Source organism: Microtus pennsylvanicus, chromosome 20 (assembly GCF_037038515.1).
Source record: "Microtus pennsylvanicus isolate mMicPen1 chromosome 20, mMicPen1.hap1, whole genome shotgun sequence".
Lineage (NCBI taxonomy): Eukaryota > Metazoa > Chordata > Mammalia > Rodentia > Cricetidae > Microtus > Microtus pennsylvanicus.
In genome coordinates, this window is record NC_134598.1 from 23,371,030 (window position 1) to 23,388,692 (window position 17,663).

The 17,663-nt window shown below is 36.5% G+C and overlaps 1 protein-coding gene across 1 annotated transcript; it reads right to left on the minus strand.

The window, feature by feature from the left end:
* Positions 1 to 9,930: 9,930 nt before the first annotated feature.
* On the minus strand, positions 9,931 to 10,548 carry LOC142838643 (large ribosomal subunit protein uL22-like). The gene has a single exon (XM_075954192.1). It carries the CDS (start codon positions 10,516 to 10,518, stop codon positions 9,964 to 9,966), a length of 555 nt encoding a protein of 184 aa, XP_075810307.1. The 5' UTR covers positions 10,519 to 10,548; the 3' UTR covers positions 9,931 to 9,963.
* Positions 10,549 to 17,663: the final 7,115 nt, after the last annotated feature.

The window sequence follows — 17,663 nt, forward strand, 5'->3', positions numbered from 1 at the left end:
TATATCTAATCAGAGCGCACATAGGTTGAAAGTGGTCCCACAGAAGGCTATTTTACTGTGTGCATGCTACTAAGCATTCAAGAAACATACATACTGCAACCACTCAAAGTTCTGTACATCCATGGAGAAATGGATCATAAAAGATTATTATTGGAGTGGTTTTTGTGTGTGCCTGTGTGTGTATGTGTGTGTGTGTGTGTGTGTATGTGTGTGTGTCTGGGAGGGCATTCTAAACCTGCAAACATTTTTATTCTCTCTTCTGATGCACTTTGTAATTCTTGCATGGCAATCATGATCTGGTTTATGTCCTTAAATGTTAGTCAGTTGTATCCTCAATTTAGGTTTGGATACAGTGGGCATGCATTTAATATCACATCTCTTGATCTAGTCGAGGTTTCCCGCCCCCTCCTCCCGACTTAAAGGAAATAGTTGAAAGGAAAAACCCAGAATAAAATATCTTAGGAAGATTTAGACTTGGTCTGGCTATGTTTAGATTTCTTCCAAATTTTGGCTGCGTTTTAAGCTTTATTGGCAGTCTCATTCAGAACTGTGGCTTTATCCTATTTTTTTCATTTGGCTAATATGATTTGTTAAAACATTCTCTGTTTATTTCTTCTTGCTTAACATTTTTCCACACAGCGGGCATAATGAATTTTTGTTTATGATGGGCAGTGCTGCCTGAATTATGGTATGGAATCTGGGTTTGGTTTCTTTGCAAAGGTATTTTATTGCTCTTTTAGGGAATTTATGCTACTTCTGGTATTCTACCTCATAAGTTCCTCTGAAGTCGGTTGCTCAGGAGGAATTATTTCTAAGGAAAACTGGGCTGGATCTGGTAGTAAATAACCACCACAATTTATTAAAATTAGATTTACCAGATTTCTTGGTATAAGTGTTATCATATTTCCTTCTAACATATTTTTGCATTTGAATTATGTACAATTCAACAAATACTGTGCATCTTTTAAACTTAAGATCCTCAAAGTTCTTTAAAATGCCATATGCATGGGGGCCCATTGATGCTGATCAACTGCAGAAAACACATATTAAGATATATTCTCCCTCCAGAACTAAAGAGATCATGTTTCTCTTCCTACAAAGAATACCACTGTGGGCTATATTCAGAAATGAAAGTAACTGAAGAAACGACTCTTCCTCTTTGAGATGCTTCACTGTCAACTTAAATCGCATAAAATAAATGTCTATAGAAACCAAACCACAATTTCCGGGTTAATGTGAAAATTTACCGCCGTCTTATGTAAACTGACTTGACAGGTTGGAGCCGCAGCTAGAGCAGAAGATTCATTAACTCACTCACACGCTCATTCATTGTTAAACTGCTCACCGTATTTTTACCGGTGGATTTTTAAATGCAATAGCTTACTGTCGCTTATGACACTATTTTTCTTGAGACATAGTAGTAGTTGAAAGAGGTCCCAGCTACTAAACTGCTTCAAGTTTACTTAAGAGTGACAGGGCACAGTGCCCGCTGTGCCATGTAACACAGATGACAGAAACCAAAGCAAGGATGACATCATTTGGAAAAACCAGTTTTACTTTTAACCAAGTTGCTAAACCTATGGTAAATGTCAGTTTTCTCATCTGTGAAATAAAATTACAAATGTGTGGTTGAATGCTGGCTGTATGCGACATGACTACAAAATGGCTAGACTTACAATATTATGTCTTTGATAGATGATAGCTGGCTCTATATTCTTCATTATTATAAATGCATGGTTGAGATTGAATTCAAACAGAAAAAAATTAAAGTTGGGCACTTATTACGTATTTCTGGAAATGCATACGTTTATTAGTTGACAGACAAAATAAGGACCAGAAACGCAGCATTTGTATGACAATGACTGGAAGAGGGTGCGGATGCTCTTAAATTTTTTGAACTAGTAGCTCATTATCAAGGACACTGATAAGAATTTTCATGGAGAAACAGAAAGTGATAGAAATGAAAAGAAAGAAAAACCAGAGTTTAGCGAAATGCATTAACGTTACCAGGTTTTGTTTCCCTGGGTCTAGGTTTGTCATCTTAGGACATCCTTTCTAGCAATTAAGCGTATACATTCTAGAGTTGATTTGAACTGACTTTGGAATACCATAGACGTTTCGTTGCATCTACTTCATTTCCTTGCCTTGTGATATAGACCAAGCCTTACTGTAACACCAGATAAAGCAGAGTAAGTTGTATGCTAATACAGGCGAATGCTGAGAATAGTGCCTACACATATGACCTAGTTGACAAGCCCAGTTAATACATCATGTCAGGAGAAGAGCAAAGCCTGTATCTCTTCTTGATTATATGCACACAAAACAGGATTGTAAGAAATATCCCCTATGGAAACGTAACTTCTGCACCATACATGAGTATGGTGTTTTCTGCCTCTTACAGTGGTAAATGAGAATATAAACTAAGCCAGAACATAATATCACTATACTCATATTAATGCTTTCTTATAGATTTAAAAGTCTTTCTTTTTAAATTATCTTTTAACGCTTAAGGTCAGACCCAGAATACGAAACAAAACAAGTTTTCTTTCTCTGTATTCAAGAGTATTCCTCTTTACCTTAAACCAGCTTTTATTTCATGTTCTAGTTTCCAGAGACACTTAGTTCCTTTAGGTTTCATATTCTTGCTCCTTTTTTCACTTTAATAATAATTTAAAAATTCATGTCTAAAAATGTAAAGAATGCTTCACAACTAACTTTGCATAAAACTTCAAAGTTGCCAAAATAAAGGACTTACAATGTAGTATATTAACGTAAGTGTAGTTTTGTGTATTCTTAGTATGCTTGCTTATATATGTTTGCATGCCAGCATGCATTTGGCTCTAATGCAATGAAAAAAAGTCCCCAAGTCTGGTAGCACAATAATAAGATTAGTATGTTTGCATATACAGTCAAGAAAGTAGGTCTTTATTACATCATCCATTTCAAATGTTGATGGTTTTCAAGTCTGAGAGGTAGAGAGCCTTTTGAAGAATTTTTCATTCAAAATGAATAATTAGGAGGCTGGAATGGTGGCTATGAACATTTCCTAATCATGCAGAGGATCTAAGTTTGCTTCCTAGGACCCATCTTGGGCAGCTCACAATTTCCTGATACACTGGTCCAGAAAATTTCTGGCATCTGGACATACCTATATTCACACACACACACACACACACACACACACACACACACACACCACACACACACACACACACACACTATTAAAAATAATATTTGAATTGATATCAGTTCCATTAGCCAAGAGAACTTCTTCCATGTTTCCTTCCAAACCACATGCAGCACAATCCTTCTGTGTGCTTGATGGGAGACAGAACTGGAAATATTTGGTAAATGATTACCACATTATGAGTCACTGTAGAAATACTATTATGGTAATGACAGGATTCAGTCTCAGAAAACCATCTGTGCCCTTTGCATTATGTATCAGATATAGCATGTTGTTTTTCTATGTTCTAAAATAATTTTGAATGTCAACAAGTCAGTTAGGAATGAGTATTATGGTGAACTCTAGCTTCTGAAGATTAAGATATCTTTCCTAATTTTAGAGTTCATAGTCCACGACAGGAAAACTAGCCAAAGATTTCCAGTGCACTTGCCACATATCCCGTTGGTGACTTGATGAGTGTAGCTGTAGTGCCAATAGCTATGCCGAGAATAAATGCATTGGTTTGAGGTAGAGATAACATTGATGATGGGAAATGACACATGGTTAAATGTACAAAAATTATGATGCACTTTTCTGATCACTTTAAATCAGTGTTTGCTGCACAAATCTGTTTTGTTCATACATGCTATGTACCAATTTTTTTTATTGAAAACAGAACACTATAATAAATGTTGCAGTTGTTTACTGGTTAAGACTTTAATACATGAATATATGTTTTAGACCAGATTCAGAACCCTATCCTCCCTTCCATTCACTCCCTACTTTCCCCATGCCACTTTTCTCTCTCTTAAATCCATGTATTCTGATTTTCACTGATTCTACTTGGTGCTGTTTGTATATGCAAAGATACAGGAACAACTACTGGAACATCTGTATCCCCTTACTGGACTCATTTTTGAAATAAATAGACTCCCCTTTCCTCGGCAGCCATCTTTTGCCAACATCTCCTAAATTAGGCATAGGATTTCATGAGCTGTTCTCTCATCATTGCTGGTGTTTCTGCTGGCTTGATCTTGTGCAGGTCTTGTGTGTGCATTTACAGATGCTGTGTGTTATTATGTACCATGAAAGCTCCTGTCATGTCTGAAATGATGGTATGTAAATGTATGGGACACAATAAACTTGTTACTGGTTGTGTCATAGAGAATAAGCAAATCTGAATCTGACCATAAAAACTTTATGCTCTATTGTGACATGTTTTCAGATGTTTAAATGACACTCTTCAGGCAGGAAGGCAGTTACTTGTTTTTGAGGGTGGTACCAGCCGTTTTATGTTTACAAATATAAAAAAAAAGCATTGAATACATTTTATTGTTGTCATATAATAAGTAAAGAATATATTTAAAAAACCCAAACCAGTCTTTCTTTTTTTAATTTTTTATTTATTTATTTATTTTAATTTTTTTATTTTTTTATTGAAAACAAATTTCCGCCTCCTCCCAGCCTCCCACTCCTCTCCCCCTCCCCCACTCATCTCCCCCTCCCCCCACTCCTCTCCCCCTCCCGCCCCTCCTCTCCCCCTCCCCCCACTCCTCTCCCCCTCCCTCTCCAGTCTGAAGAACAGTCAGGGTTCCCTGCCCTGTGGAAAGTCCAAAGTCCTCCCCCTCCATTCTAGTCTAGGAAGGTGAACATCCAAACTGGCTAGGCTCCCACAAAGCCAAAACCTGAAGTAGGATCAAAACCCAGTGCCATTGTCTCAGCAGCCCTCATTGTCCGCCATATTCAGAGAGTCCGGTTTTATCCCATGCTTTTTCAGTCACAGTCCAGCTGGCCTTGGTGAGCTCCCAACACTCACCAAGTGACAGTGGGGTCAGCCCCACTGTCTCCGTGGGTGGGTGCACCCCTCGTGGTCCTGACTTCTTTGCTCATGTTCTCCCTCCTTCTGCTCCTCATTGGGACCTTGGGAGCTCAGTCCAGTGCTCCAATGTGGGTCTCTGTCTCTATCTCCATCCATCGCCAGATGACGGTTCTATGGTGATATGCAAGATATTCATCAATATGGCTATAGGATAGGATCAAGGGATGTGCTCACTCATAATTGGGTTCTAGCCATAAATAAAGGTCAGTGAGTCTATAATTTGTTATCCTAAAGAAGCTAGATAAGAAGATGAACCCAAAGAAAAACATATAGCTATCCTCCTGGGTATGGGAAGTAGACAAGATTGCCGGGCAAAAAATAGGGATCTTGGGGGTGGGGTGGGAGGGGTGTAAGGGGAGAGGAGGAGAGAAAAATGAGAAGGGGAGGATGGGGAGAACTTGGGGAAACGGGATGATTGGGATAAAAGAAGGTTGGATGGGGAGCAGGGAAGCACATATCGTAATTAAGGGAGCCATCTTAGGGTTGGCAAGAGACTTGGACCTAGAGGGGCTCCCAGGTGCCCAAGGCGAGGTCCCCAGTTAGTTCCCTGGGCAGCTGAGGATAGGGAAGCTGAAATGATCCTATCCAAGCCAGTCTTTCTAAAGGCCGGAGAAAGCTCAGTCAGTGAAGTGTCATCTTGGGTCACAAGCATGAGGACAATTTAAAACACTGCATGTGGGAGCAGGTTTGGAATCTTACTGAGCATTGGTGCTGGGTAGGCAGAGGCAGGCAGCTGCCTGCCTGGCAGCATAGTCAGGTTTGTAAGTTCCAGGCTAACTGCTAACTAATAGGATAGCATCCTCAAATATACTGGGTAGATAGCATCTGATGAATGACATTCGAGCAGATTGATTCAAGATTGTCCTCTGACCTTCACATGCACCGCATACATTGGCACACCCATGAACACACAAACGTGTGTGTGTGTGTGTGTGTGTGTATGTATTCAAACACTCATGCACACCTGCAAAATCCATTCTAAAACAGAGAAAGTGATACAGGAATATCAATATCATCAAAAAGAATAATTTATGCAAAGTAAATAAAAGTCTTCATTTTTTTAGAGTTTATAATCAATATTAATTCTAGTTTGGAACTCTGATATTAAACATCCTTGTGCTTGTCTGAGTAAATGGTTACACAGAACTGTTCCTCAGGCTTTTGCTGACTTCAACATTTCCTTATGTACACCGCAAATCTGTAGTCTAATATTTGACACTCTATGCATTCTATCAGTGTTCTTGTATGTTATGATTCTTGGAAAATGTGAGCAGAACATGATGGATGAACTTTGCACACAGAGTTGCATGAACACCTCCTTAGAACAACAGCTGCGCTTGCACCAACGCTTGTAAAATTACAGGACGATCTGCTAGATGGGAAAAACATGAAAAACTGAAAGCGTTTACATTTGTAGAGGAAACACTTCATTAAGAAAAAGATGTGGAATATTTAGAAATATTGAAGTCTATTTTTAAATTAGAGTTTGCACATTTCTTGTAATTGTAGAATTTAAGAAATATACTTTCCAACAGAATTGCATATTTCTAAATTACTTAAACTGTTTCAAAGTAGGAGTCATCTTGCTTACTTATTGTTGATAATATAGAAAATATAAAACACTTTCGTAAAGTTATTTTTCTACATATACTTTTTTTGTATTAAGGAAATACATACCTCTGCATTAGTTTCCATTATTATTGCTGTAAAATTCATAAACATAGTGGTTTAAAGTGAAAATAAATATCATACAATTTTGGAGGTAACAAACCAATATTGAGTGGAAGTAAAAATTTTACAAAAACTTTTTTTTTTCCTTCTCAAGGTTATAGCACAGAGTTTATTTCTTTCCTCCCCCAACTTTTGCTACTTGCCCTTTATCGTTGCTCTCCCTTGTGTTCTGTATTTCCATCCTTGTCCCCTCTCTTTGTTTCTAATTCTTCTGTTAAACTCTCCAATGAAGACCTATGCAATTTCATCAAGACTACCTAAAAATACAAGATAGTCTTCCCATCTCAACCTTTAATCGTACCTGAAAAGCCTTTCACTTTTTAGGACCATGTGCAGAATCCTCCTACCACATCACTCAAGATTCTGGTTTATACCAACAATGTCCCTTAGCTTTTCATATTTATGTTAAAAAATAATTCACAGAATTATCATGCTTCTCAGGGTAAAGATACCTTCTTCTGTTCCATTCCTTAGCTGGCAGTAAGGCAATTTCTTTATTCACTGAAGCTAGAAATGCTTATGTTACCAATGGCTTTCCCTCTGTTCATTGTACACAATGAAATGGAACTTCCCACTTTTCATCGGTGATTTGCATCCTACTAGCATAGCTATATTCAGATTTCAACTTTCTATTTAGGATATCAGGCTCACCGTGCTTCTTACCATCTAACATTAAAAAAAAATTCTGCCAAGCTGTGGTGGTGCACACCTTTAATCCCAGGACTCAAGAGGCAAAGGCAGGTAGAACTCAGTGAGTTTAAAGCCAACTAGGGCTGTTACACAGAGAAACCCTTACTTGAAAATAAATATTTCTTTTCTTTCCAGCAAAAGATATAATATGCACATAGTATATTTGTGACCACTTAGCTGTATCATAGAACATTGGAAGGGAAGTCAACTAGGTCAGGAATTGGTGTCTGAAAGCAAGCCTACTACAGGCAAATAACCATATTCTCCCCTTCTGCCAGGCCAATGCTTAAAATCTTAGACACAATGGAAGCCTCATTGTTGATGCTACATATATAAAATAAAGGTATCTGGGTTCAAGAATCACCGATTTACAAAGAAATTATGTGAAATCAAAATAATTGATATAGAGTACGAGCAAAATTTACTTCTAGAATATGTGAGCCTGTGTTTATTTGGGAGTTTCATTGCTCTAACCGTTACGACTTTCACCAATAAAAATATCCCACAGATTCAAAACTCTCTGATTTTGTTCTTCCAGCTTCTTCTTCCTAGAAGGAACTTTCACCCCATATCATTCTTAAATATTTAATACAGACATACCATCTCTAAAAAATGCCATTAGGACCTATATTTATGGGTGAACTTTTCTTGCTTCCTCACAAAGTAGGCTTGGTTCTGTCAGTATGTCAACATTAAAATGAAATTATACTTGATTATCTTGTGAACAACCTCTGCAATTAGAATTTTGACTTTATTCAGGGTAGACAGCAATGATATTGTACCTACAGCCAGAGACATTTTGCCAACGTCGCTATACAAATTTATTGTAAAAAAATTGATTGCTGTAAGATTGAAAAATGCTTGTTGGAAGGACCTCAAAACAATTTCCTTCCCTATAAAAACAGTGCCATAACTCCGCCGCCATATGGTCTCTATGATGATTAAGTGATGAAGCACACGCGCAGCACCTGGTACACAGCGGGGCTTAAAAGGTGCTCGAGATGTTTTTCATTTCTTTGCATCTTTGATTCATTGTTTCTCCTTTTAATTCTAATTGTCTCTATCCAGGATCACAATTTGTTTCCGAAGTCGGTGACAATGATTTGACTTGTGCGTTAGTTTTCTCTTCCTATTCAAGGTTCAAACGTTTACTAGAACCCACAACTCTGTATCCTTCTTTTTAGCTTCATTGCCTTTGGACGGAGAAGGTGTTCAATATACATGTTGTAAAATGGTTGAGTACTCTCTGTATGTGTTCTATTATATTCCATTAGAGTCACCTCTAAGCTCAGGTCTCCATGAAAGAAAAAAGAAAAAAGAAACTCTGGCCAATAAGTAAGCCAGTGCATAAAACATGATGTCAACTTGGCCTTAACACTAACCTCCATAACTATGCCTCTTCTTAGGGAATGGAATATTATAAAATACCAATGTCAATTTAGTGTGTATGTTGTGAGGGTGATGTGAGGGATGTGTATGTAAAGAAATTCTGTAAAATTGCTGAATTCATTGGCTATCATTAACACAACCACACATGCACAAACACGCACTAGAACCACACAAAATTTATCCAGAATTTGACATGGTATTCTCCTACTTTTCATGTTCTATGTGTCTCCAGGAACACACTCTCTCTTAAAACTATCCTTTATAACCACACTAGTCTGCATCAGTTCAACTAACATGTGGGACTAGAGGTCAAATAGTAGAGAAAATCTGGAAAGTAGTCAATGGATGGAGACTGATACAAAGAACTCATATATGGAGTTGAGATGAACATTTCAGGAGAAACTTACCATGGATGCAAAGAGAGAGCATTAAGTCACTGAAGTTCAGGTGTGGCATTCCTCCTTACTGTTTGAGACAACATTGCCAAAGATTTTAATGACCAAAACCTGGTCATTAATTCCCTAATTCATTCCAAACTCTGCATTAGGTACTTGGGAGACAGTAGTCAATCATAAAGGGAAGCATTGTGAGTAGTTTTTTACAGCCTAAAGGAAAACCCCAATGAACAACAATAGCAAGACGTGTAGAATGCTACAGAGTGAAATTCTCTGAGGAAAAATAGATGATGAACTAGGAGGATGGACAAAAGGTAGTAATATGAGTAAATGGGATTGTCTCTTCACTTGGGATGTCCTGAAAGACCTCAACGGGAAAATGGTATTTAAGCGTGAGTCTTAAGAAAGTGAGTGTTCTGCAGAGATGGGGCAAAGATTCTAATAAGGGAGTAACAGGTGTGAATGCTTTTAGAGGATGCAGAAAAATGTAGGCTCTCAAGACATCTTTGGCAGTTCTAGGATTTTTCATTTTCCTCTGAGTGATCAGCAAAGCACTGAACAGGTTTTGAGTGAATAGTGTTCTGTTGCAATGTATGTTTTCATCATACTGTTCTGTTGGAAAGAAGAAATGGAAAGAATAGAAATAGAAGTGTAGTTACAGCGTTATTTATTTATTTATTTTTACTTTTATCTGCATTTATTTCATGTTGAATTTATTCACGTGCCATAAGTTTTTGTTTCTTCAGTTTCTTCTGGGATATCTTTTTCTTCTGTGCAACCTCCTCTTCTGGCTTTGGAACAATCTGTTCCTTTTCAGTGAGGATCATCTCGATGTGGCAAGGGGAGCTCATGTATGGGTTAATCCGGCCATGAGCTCTGTAAGTTCGTCGGCACATCTTAGGTGCTTTGTTCACCTGGATGTGCTCAATGACCAGCGAGTCCACATCTAAACCCTTCAGTTCAGCATTGCTCTCTGCATTTTTCAGCATGTGCAGCAAAAATTCTGCACTCTTTTTTGGCCACCGACCCTGTGTCCAGCCCCACTGTTTGGCCTGGGCGCACCTACCGACTCCACCATTGTACTGTCGGAATGGCACACACTGCTTCTTCAAAGTGACATCTTTCAGATACTTGGTGGCTTTTCGGATATGCATACCCTTGATGGCCTGGGCCGTTTCACGGGTGTTCTTAAAGTGAACCCGAAGGTTTGATCCTCTCGATTTGCATGATTTTGTGGGGTTTTCTGGGTCAAGAGAGTAGCGAACCATCTTCACGGGTCACCTCTGGCCGCTTACAGGAAGAGCTATTTATTTTGTTTTTTAATTTTTTTGTTGAAAAAATTTCCGCCTCATCCCCTCCCATTTCCCTCTCCCTCCTCCCACTCCTCTCCCCCTCCCCCACTTCTCTCCCCCCTCCCCATTTCTCTCTCCCCCCCACTCCTCTCCCCCTCCCCCACTCCATTCCCCCTCCCTCTTGAGTCTGAAGAGAGGTCTGGATTCTATGCCCTGCGGGGAGTTCAAAGTCCTCCCCCCTCCATCCAGTTCCAGGAAGGTGAGCATCCAAACAAGCTAGGCTCCCACTTTGATGAAATAAAATTGTTCAGAGTTTAACTAAGATGGGGATTGGCTGGTTTATGTCCCAGAAAGAAGCAGAACAACAGAGGGCATATTAGCTCATGGTATGCTTAGATGATAATGAGTAGAACAGATTGTATATGTTTCTCAAGATTAATTTCCCATTTCACACAAAAAATGGATTATTATATTTTCAAACAAGTAAATAGGCAATTATATATTTATTAATAAATCCACATTAAACTATTTGTTAAAACATTAAAAATAATAAAAAAAAGAATTCTGAGAATCATAACATTTGTTAATGAGAATATGGTAGTCAAATATTGGTTTCAAATTCCCCGTTAAGAGAGTTTTTCTTTCAATTTTTTGTTTTTTGTACTTTATTATTTCATTATAAGTTTTGACTATCTAATTCAATTTTCCTCTTCTTGCAATTATGATTGTCCTGTTTCTTTTGAAAGCCATTGATCCTCATGTAGAACAATACCTTTAACTTACGTTATAATAGCTTCAGAGATGTATATTTCTTCGTACTTTCTGTTGACGTCATTCAAATTTAGCAGTAGAAGTAATATCTTTGCAAGTCTCTTATAAATAAACATAATTTCTAGACTAGAAATGCAAGGAGCAGGAGACATAGTAATAATCTCTGCAGTAGTAGTGTTCCCAACACCTGTCTAAACAGAAAACCAATAGGTAGTGACCTGCCCAAGACTGTCCTAAAGCACAGAGTGCTAATATATGTTTATTAGCTTTGCATTCACTACCAGTCCTAGAAAACACAGCCATTTAACAACAACTAGAAATTTGGAAGGAGTTGTTTAGTTTTGTTTTAGTCCCCTGCATTGGGATATTCAACGGATATAATTTTTAAAGTTTAATATTTCAAAAGCTTCTGTATCTGCAAATGTCTACTTTCACTGAAATAGACAAATGTCCAATATAAATAAATGTAGGGATTAAAATACACATAATAATGCATTAAGTAGAAGAGAGTTAAAATCCAGACATAGTGGTTCATGAGTGTAATCACATCATTCATGAGGCTAAGATTGTCATGAATTCAAGGCCAGTTTGGTCCAGATTATGAGACCTAATGCCAAAATACAACAAAAGAGTTTTAAAATAACAACAACAAAAAATGTTAAGGTAGCAAGTTTGAAAACCAGGTTATTTTGAGTATTTTCCATCATGAGTAATATCTGGAATTTTAATTCCCAAATCTATCCAGTAAAGAGAGCAATGTGAAGCAACTATGAACATCTGATGAAGTAAATTTAGTTCCAACGAATTTAAAAAGTATTTAAAGCAATTTCAAATGCCAAGGATTTAAAGTCCAGTAAGAATTTTTACATGCCCAGCTCTGCTGTGTGTCTGTTGCTGTCCCTGAACCCCTGATGCTCTGCTTTGGTTTTTTCTTCCGATGAAATGCATTATTTGAGAACCTGGTGACCTCTGACAAGGCTAAGGATGGAATTAGGGTCTAACAGGAGGCAGCTGGATGAAATACTCACATTTAACACTTAACATAATACTCAAAAAGGCCCTGGCAGTGGTGAAGAAGTCACAGTTTGACTTCCCTGTGAAAAAGCCTAATAATAAAATAGTCAAGTCCAGTTTTGGAATACTAACTACAGTCTTGGAAATAAAACAGAAGTATCAGGTTCTTTAAGCCCAAGTCAATAGGGAGCAGTTTCTTTGAAAAGATTCAATCTGCAATCCTATTTCTTGTGGCTTCCACTTTAGTCAATTGGTTTAAAAGCTCATTTAACCAATGGATTATCTATAATGCAGTAACTTCTCTACAGAGTTTTAATATTTCTCACATGTAAAACCAATTCAGCGAGGCCTCAGTGAGCATAATAGTTGTAATCAGAAATCTAAAATGGTCATTTTCTATAAAAGTGATGTCGAGAAATCAATAATACAGGTTTTTATACATGGGGCTGTATTTTTCTGGTATGTTATTGTATTTAAAATGTGTGCTTTTCAAATAATAATTCTGTTATAATCATTCTTTAAAAAAATCCCAAGTCCATTAAATACATAGAAAAAATCATACCGAAGTAAAATGTAAAAATTTATATTTACCACATGTTATTTGATAGACAATTTTAATAATAGAATATATATATATAATTTGATAATATATTTACATAACATAGTACTCTTTTTTTCGAGGTCTCAGAATATCTAATATGTTTGAGTGCTTGTTTTGCTATCTGCTACTCTTCTCTAGCTATTGTGACTAAAGCTCATTTCATAGAGAAATACAAACATCATAATATTTCTTCTCTATTTTTCTATTTCTTAACTATGAGGTTTGCTTATGAACAATTTGTATATTTATTGCCTCATTTCTAGCAGGCATTCAATGACAGGTATGGACTAAATTGAAATATTTGATTAGCATAAGTTAAAAGAATGTAGAATTGTTATTAAACATATCATAACTGGTTGACATTTTTAAATTAAAACAATTTTCCTAGATCCTTCAAAAACTGTCAGTGGATACCAGTTTGTAATAAACTGTATACTTGCATTGTCCTAAAAGTTTGTCGCTTCCTGCTAAACTCACAACTGAACCTCTTTATTTGCTAATATATGCATGCTGAATTTTGAGTAATTAACATCCCAGTTGTACATATTAATCTTGGGATCTTGTTGCATTTTGTGAACAGAGACAGGATGATCAATTTCAAATAAAAAAGCATCATTTTCCTTATTTATAAAATAAGACTTTTGTACTATAACCTAGTATTTAACTCAAGCACCTTCCTTCAGTGTTCATATTTTTGCAGCTTAGCATGGAAATTGTTATGATCCTGAACATATGAACAGTCCATCTCAACTGATGCCAAATGTCTACAATTCTGTCTGTCCACCTCTGTCCTGTGAGAGTAGCTTAAGTGGAGGAAAGTGGGAAAATCTGCTGGACATCACTAGTTGGTGAGCTTCTGACTCGTTGCTCAAATACATAATATTGAGATGTTCTAACTAGCCAAATGTATGGGAACTGAGATTTCAGAAGCTATAGAACAGGTGGCAATGTCAGCAGAGACTGTGAGACACTATTACAAGTCAATATAACAGGACTCATGTGTGTTAATGGTAACTAGAGACTACCTTGTAAATTCTAAGATCCTACTCATTTCCATAGTATCATGCATTAGTACTTTTAACGGACAGCTTTGTTTTATCTCTACTGCTCTATTCTTCTCTCATATTCTAATATTACTGTAGGGAACATTTTTGTTTTTGATGTTCCAATTTAATATATCACAGACTAGATAAAAATAATATCACCTGATTAACACAACTAATGGACTAACTAATTGTGGGAATTTGAATGTAATTGTCCCCCATAATCTTATAGGTAATGGCATTATTAGGAAGTGGTCTTTGTTGGAGTGGGTGTGGTCTTGTTGGAAGAAGTGTGTCACTGTGGCTGGTGGGCTTTGAGGTTTGCTATGCTAGGTACTGCCCAGTGTCTCGGTTGACTTCCTGTTGCCTGCAGATGTAAGATTCTCAGCGACTTCTGCAGAAGGCTGCCATTCTCACCACCAGGATGATAATGGGCTGAACCTCTGAAACTCTCAGTGAGCCAGCAAAATTAAATGTTTTCTTTACAAGAGTTGCTGTAGTCACAGTGTCTCTTCACATCAACAGAAACCCTAAATAACTAAGACATCAATATAGTAAAATTCTCTATAATTTTATTTAAGCAGGAAATGATAAGAATACTGTAATAGTTTAAGAGAGACCAAACAGGGAGACAAATAGCATTAGTTCAAAAAACCAACTTGAGAAAGAATAAATATGGAGACACACACAACAGTCAAGGGTTGGACATAAACTCTTGGTAAAGACAAGAGAGCAAAGTGGTCTCTGCGAAAATAGGAAGAAAAGTAGAAAACATGGAAAAACTTAGTGAATGATATGTGATGGGATTGAAGGGAAGTATTTTCAAACATTCTGACTGTAGAAACAATAAATGTTAAATTACCAAATGTTCATCTTCAAGGGTATCAAATATCTCTAAGGTCATACTGGTTAAGGACTTATGATAACTAAAAGGCAATTATGCCACTTGTCCCTTCTCTGAAAATATAGATTTGTATGGACAGATATCATATTTTATAGTGTATGCTATTTATTTGTTTATTTATTTATTTATTATTTTTGTGATGGGGTTTCTCATTGAAGCTTTGACTTCCCTGGAACTCACTCCATACACCAGGCTGGCCTGGGACTCAGAGGTTCGCCTTCCTCGGCCTCCAGTCTGCTGGGAATATAGGCATGCACCAACACCACCAAGTTGGAAAGTCACATTTTAGAATAACGAAGAGTAAAGAATAGATGGGAAGACTTGTGTATATTATAAACTTCTTCACTGGAAGTTTGCTGGAAAAGGAATAATTCTAAACAGAGTTATTAATGATGCATTTTGTAACAATGTCTGTGCTAATAACTGTCCCAATTGGCATTTTCTCTGGGCCATCAACCACCTCCTAAATAAAGAAATGAGGACTTATTATTAATTATGAATGCTGGGGCTTAGTTTAGGTTTGTCCCACTAGCTATTTTAAATTAATTTAATCTGGTTTTATTTTTCTGTATTTTGTCCCAGAACGTCTTACTTTTTTTTTTTATTTTTCTGTATGCTCTACTTTCCTGCTTCCTCCAGGTCTGGCTGGCTGCTCCCTGTTGTCACCATTTTTTTCTTCCTTGAACCTAAATTCCTCCTCCTACTTACTCTTCCTGCCTGGAAGTTCCATCTACACCTCTTCCTCGCTATTGACCATTCAGTTTTTTCTTAGATTAATCGGGTGCCTTAGGCAGGTAAGGTAAAACAGAAATGCATCTTTACGTAACTAAACATATGCAGCATATCCTTACATGGTTAAACAAATATTCTGCAGCATAGCCAAATGCAACAGATTTTTGCACAATTAAACAAATGCAACAGTCTTTGAATAGTTAAACAAATATTTCACTACAAAGAGGAGCTGATAATTCCAGTGGAGGAAAATGGCAATTAATCAGATAAGTTGACTTAGCAACTGAGCATATGATACAATTGGTGACAGAATTAAGTATAGACGAAGAAAGACCATTCTAGTAAAGACTGTTATGAAGAAAGTTATGTAAACAAAGATTGATGAAGAAATGCCAGAAAAAAAAATTCTTCTATATGCCTAGATGAAACTTTAAACTTAATGAGTTGTGCCCATATTATTTTTTTTGCCAAGAGGGTAGAATTTAAGTGTGTTTTCACCCAAATTACAAGAATTAGAGAAAGTTTTAAAAGATAATATTGTGTATCAGGAAGATGGTCCAACGGATAAGCAGGTTTTCTGCCAAGCCTAAAGATCTGATTTGGTTCCTAGGACCCCACATGGTGGAAGACAGGACATCATCCTCATATTGTCCTCTGATCTCCACATGTATGCTTTAGCATGTTGCTGGCACAAATACATGCAAACATATATGCATATACAAAATAAATAAATGTAACAAAATTTAAAGATGTTACTGATTTAGAAATATAAAGTAAGGCAGACATAAAAGAGAACATCAAGGATTTAAATTGTAAACATCATAATAATTTGAGATGTAACTTTCATGAATTTACCAGTTTATTTTACAAATAGTTATTAATAATTTTGATTACTTCACTGTTCCTTACTGTCATATTACTTCCACCAATATATCCACTAAATTTCACGTAAAAATTTAATATATCTTTACAAAATGTATAGATACAATATGTACACAGAATGTTTAACATATGACTACTATTATATACATTGTTAAATGTTTCGCATTATATTAACAAGTAAATATCATTTGACTTAACATTTTACTAATTTTTTTCAGATCTTAGTTTATGAAATCTATAATCAGCATGATATTGAGCCATAAATGTCAATTTTTATAGTTGAAGTAAATTAATTTTATTATTGTTTCTGGGATAGACAAACTTATCGATGCTGCATTTGGTTATTTTACTTGATAGATTTTCTTTGTTCTTAATTATTCTCTTTTATATATTCTATGTTCTCATTACTGAAGTGTTATGGAATATTAGTTTAAGATTTGTTTATGAGTGGAATATTTGTTTAAATGATGCAAAAGTATGTTGCGTTCATTTATGTTGCATTTGTTTAACTCTGTAAAGCTGTGTGACTTTGTTTGCCTAAAACACCTGACTGATCTAATGAAGAGCTAAGCTGCCAATAGCTAGGCAGGAGGGAGAAATAGGCAGAGCAAGCAGGCAGCAAAAATAAATAGAAGGGGAAATCTAGGTTAAAGGAAAACAAGAAGAGGGAGAAGTGATAAAAAAGGAGACAGAGAGAGAGAGAGAGAGAGAGAGAGAGAGAGAGAGAGAGAGAGAGAGAGAGAAGAGAAGGACGCCAAGGACCAGCCACCTAGTCACACAGCCAGGCATGGAAAAAAAAAGAAAGATATATAGAAAAGAGAAAGGTAAAAAGCCAAGAGACAAAATGTAGCTAAAGAGATGGGATAATTTAAGTTAGGCTGACTAGGTATAAGTCAAACTCTGACTGGGATTCATAAGTAAGAATAAGTCTCTATGCATTTATTTGGGAGCTGGGTGGTGTGGCTCCAAATAGAAAAAAAACAACAACAAAAGAACAAGACAAACAAACAAACAAAAACTTCACTTAACTTTCTATTATTTTGCCCCAGAGAATCAGTTTCATTATAAAATGTGCATGTGTGTGTGTTTTTACATTTTAATAATCCTTTACTGATAGTTTCAGTGGGATTGTTCCCTCTTCCAAATCTCTGAAAATGAATTCTAGTGCTTTGTT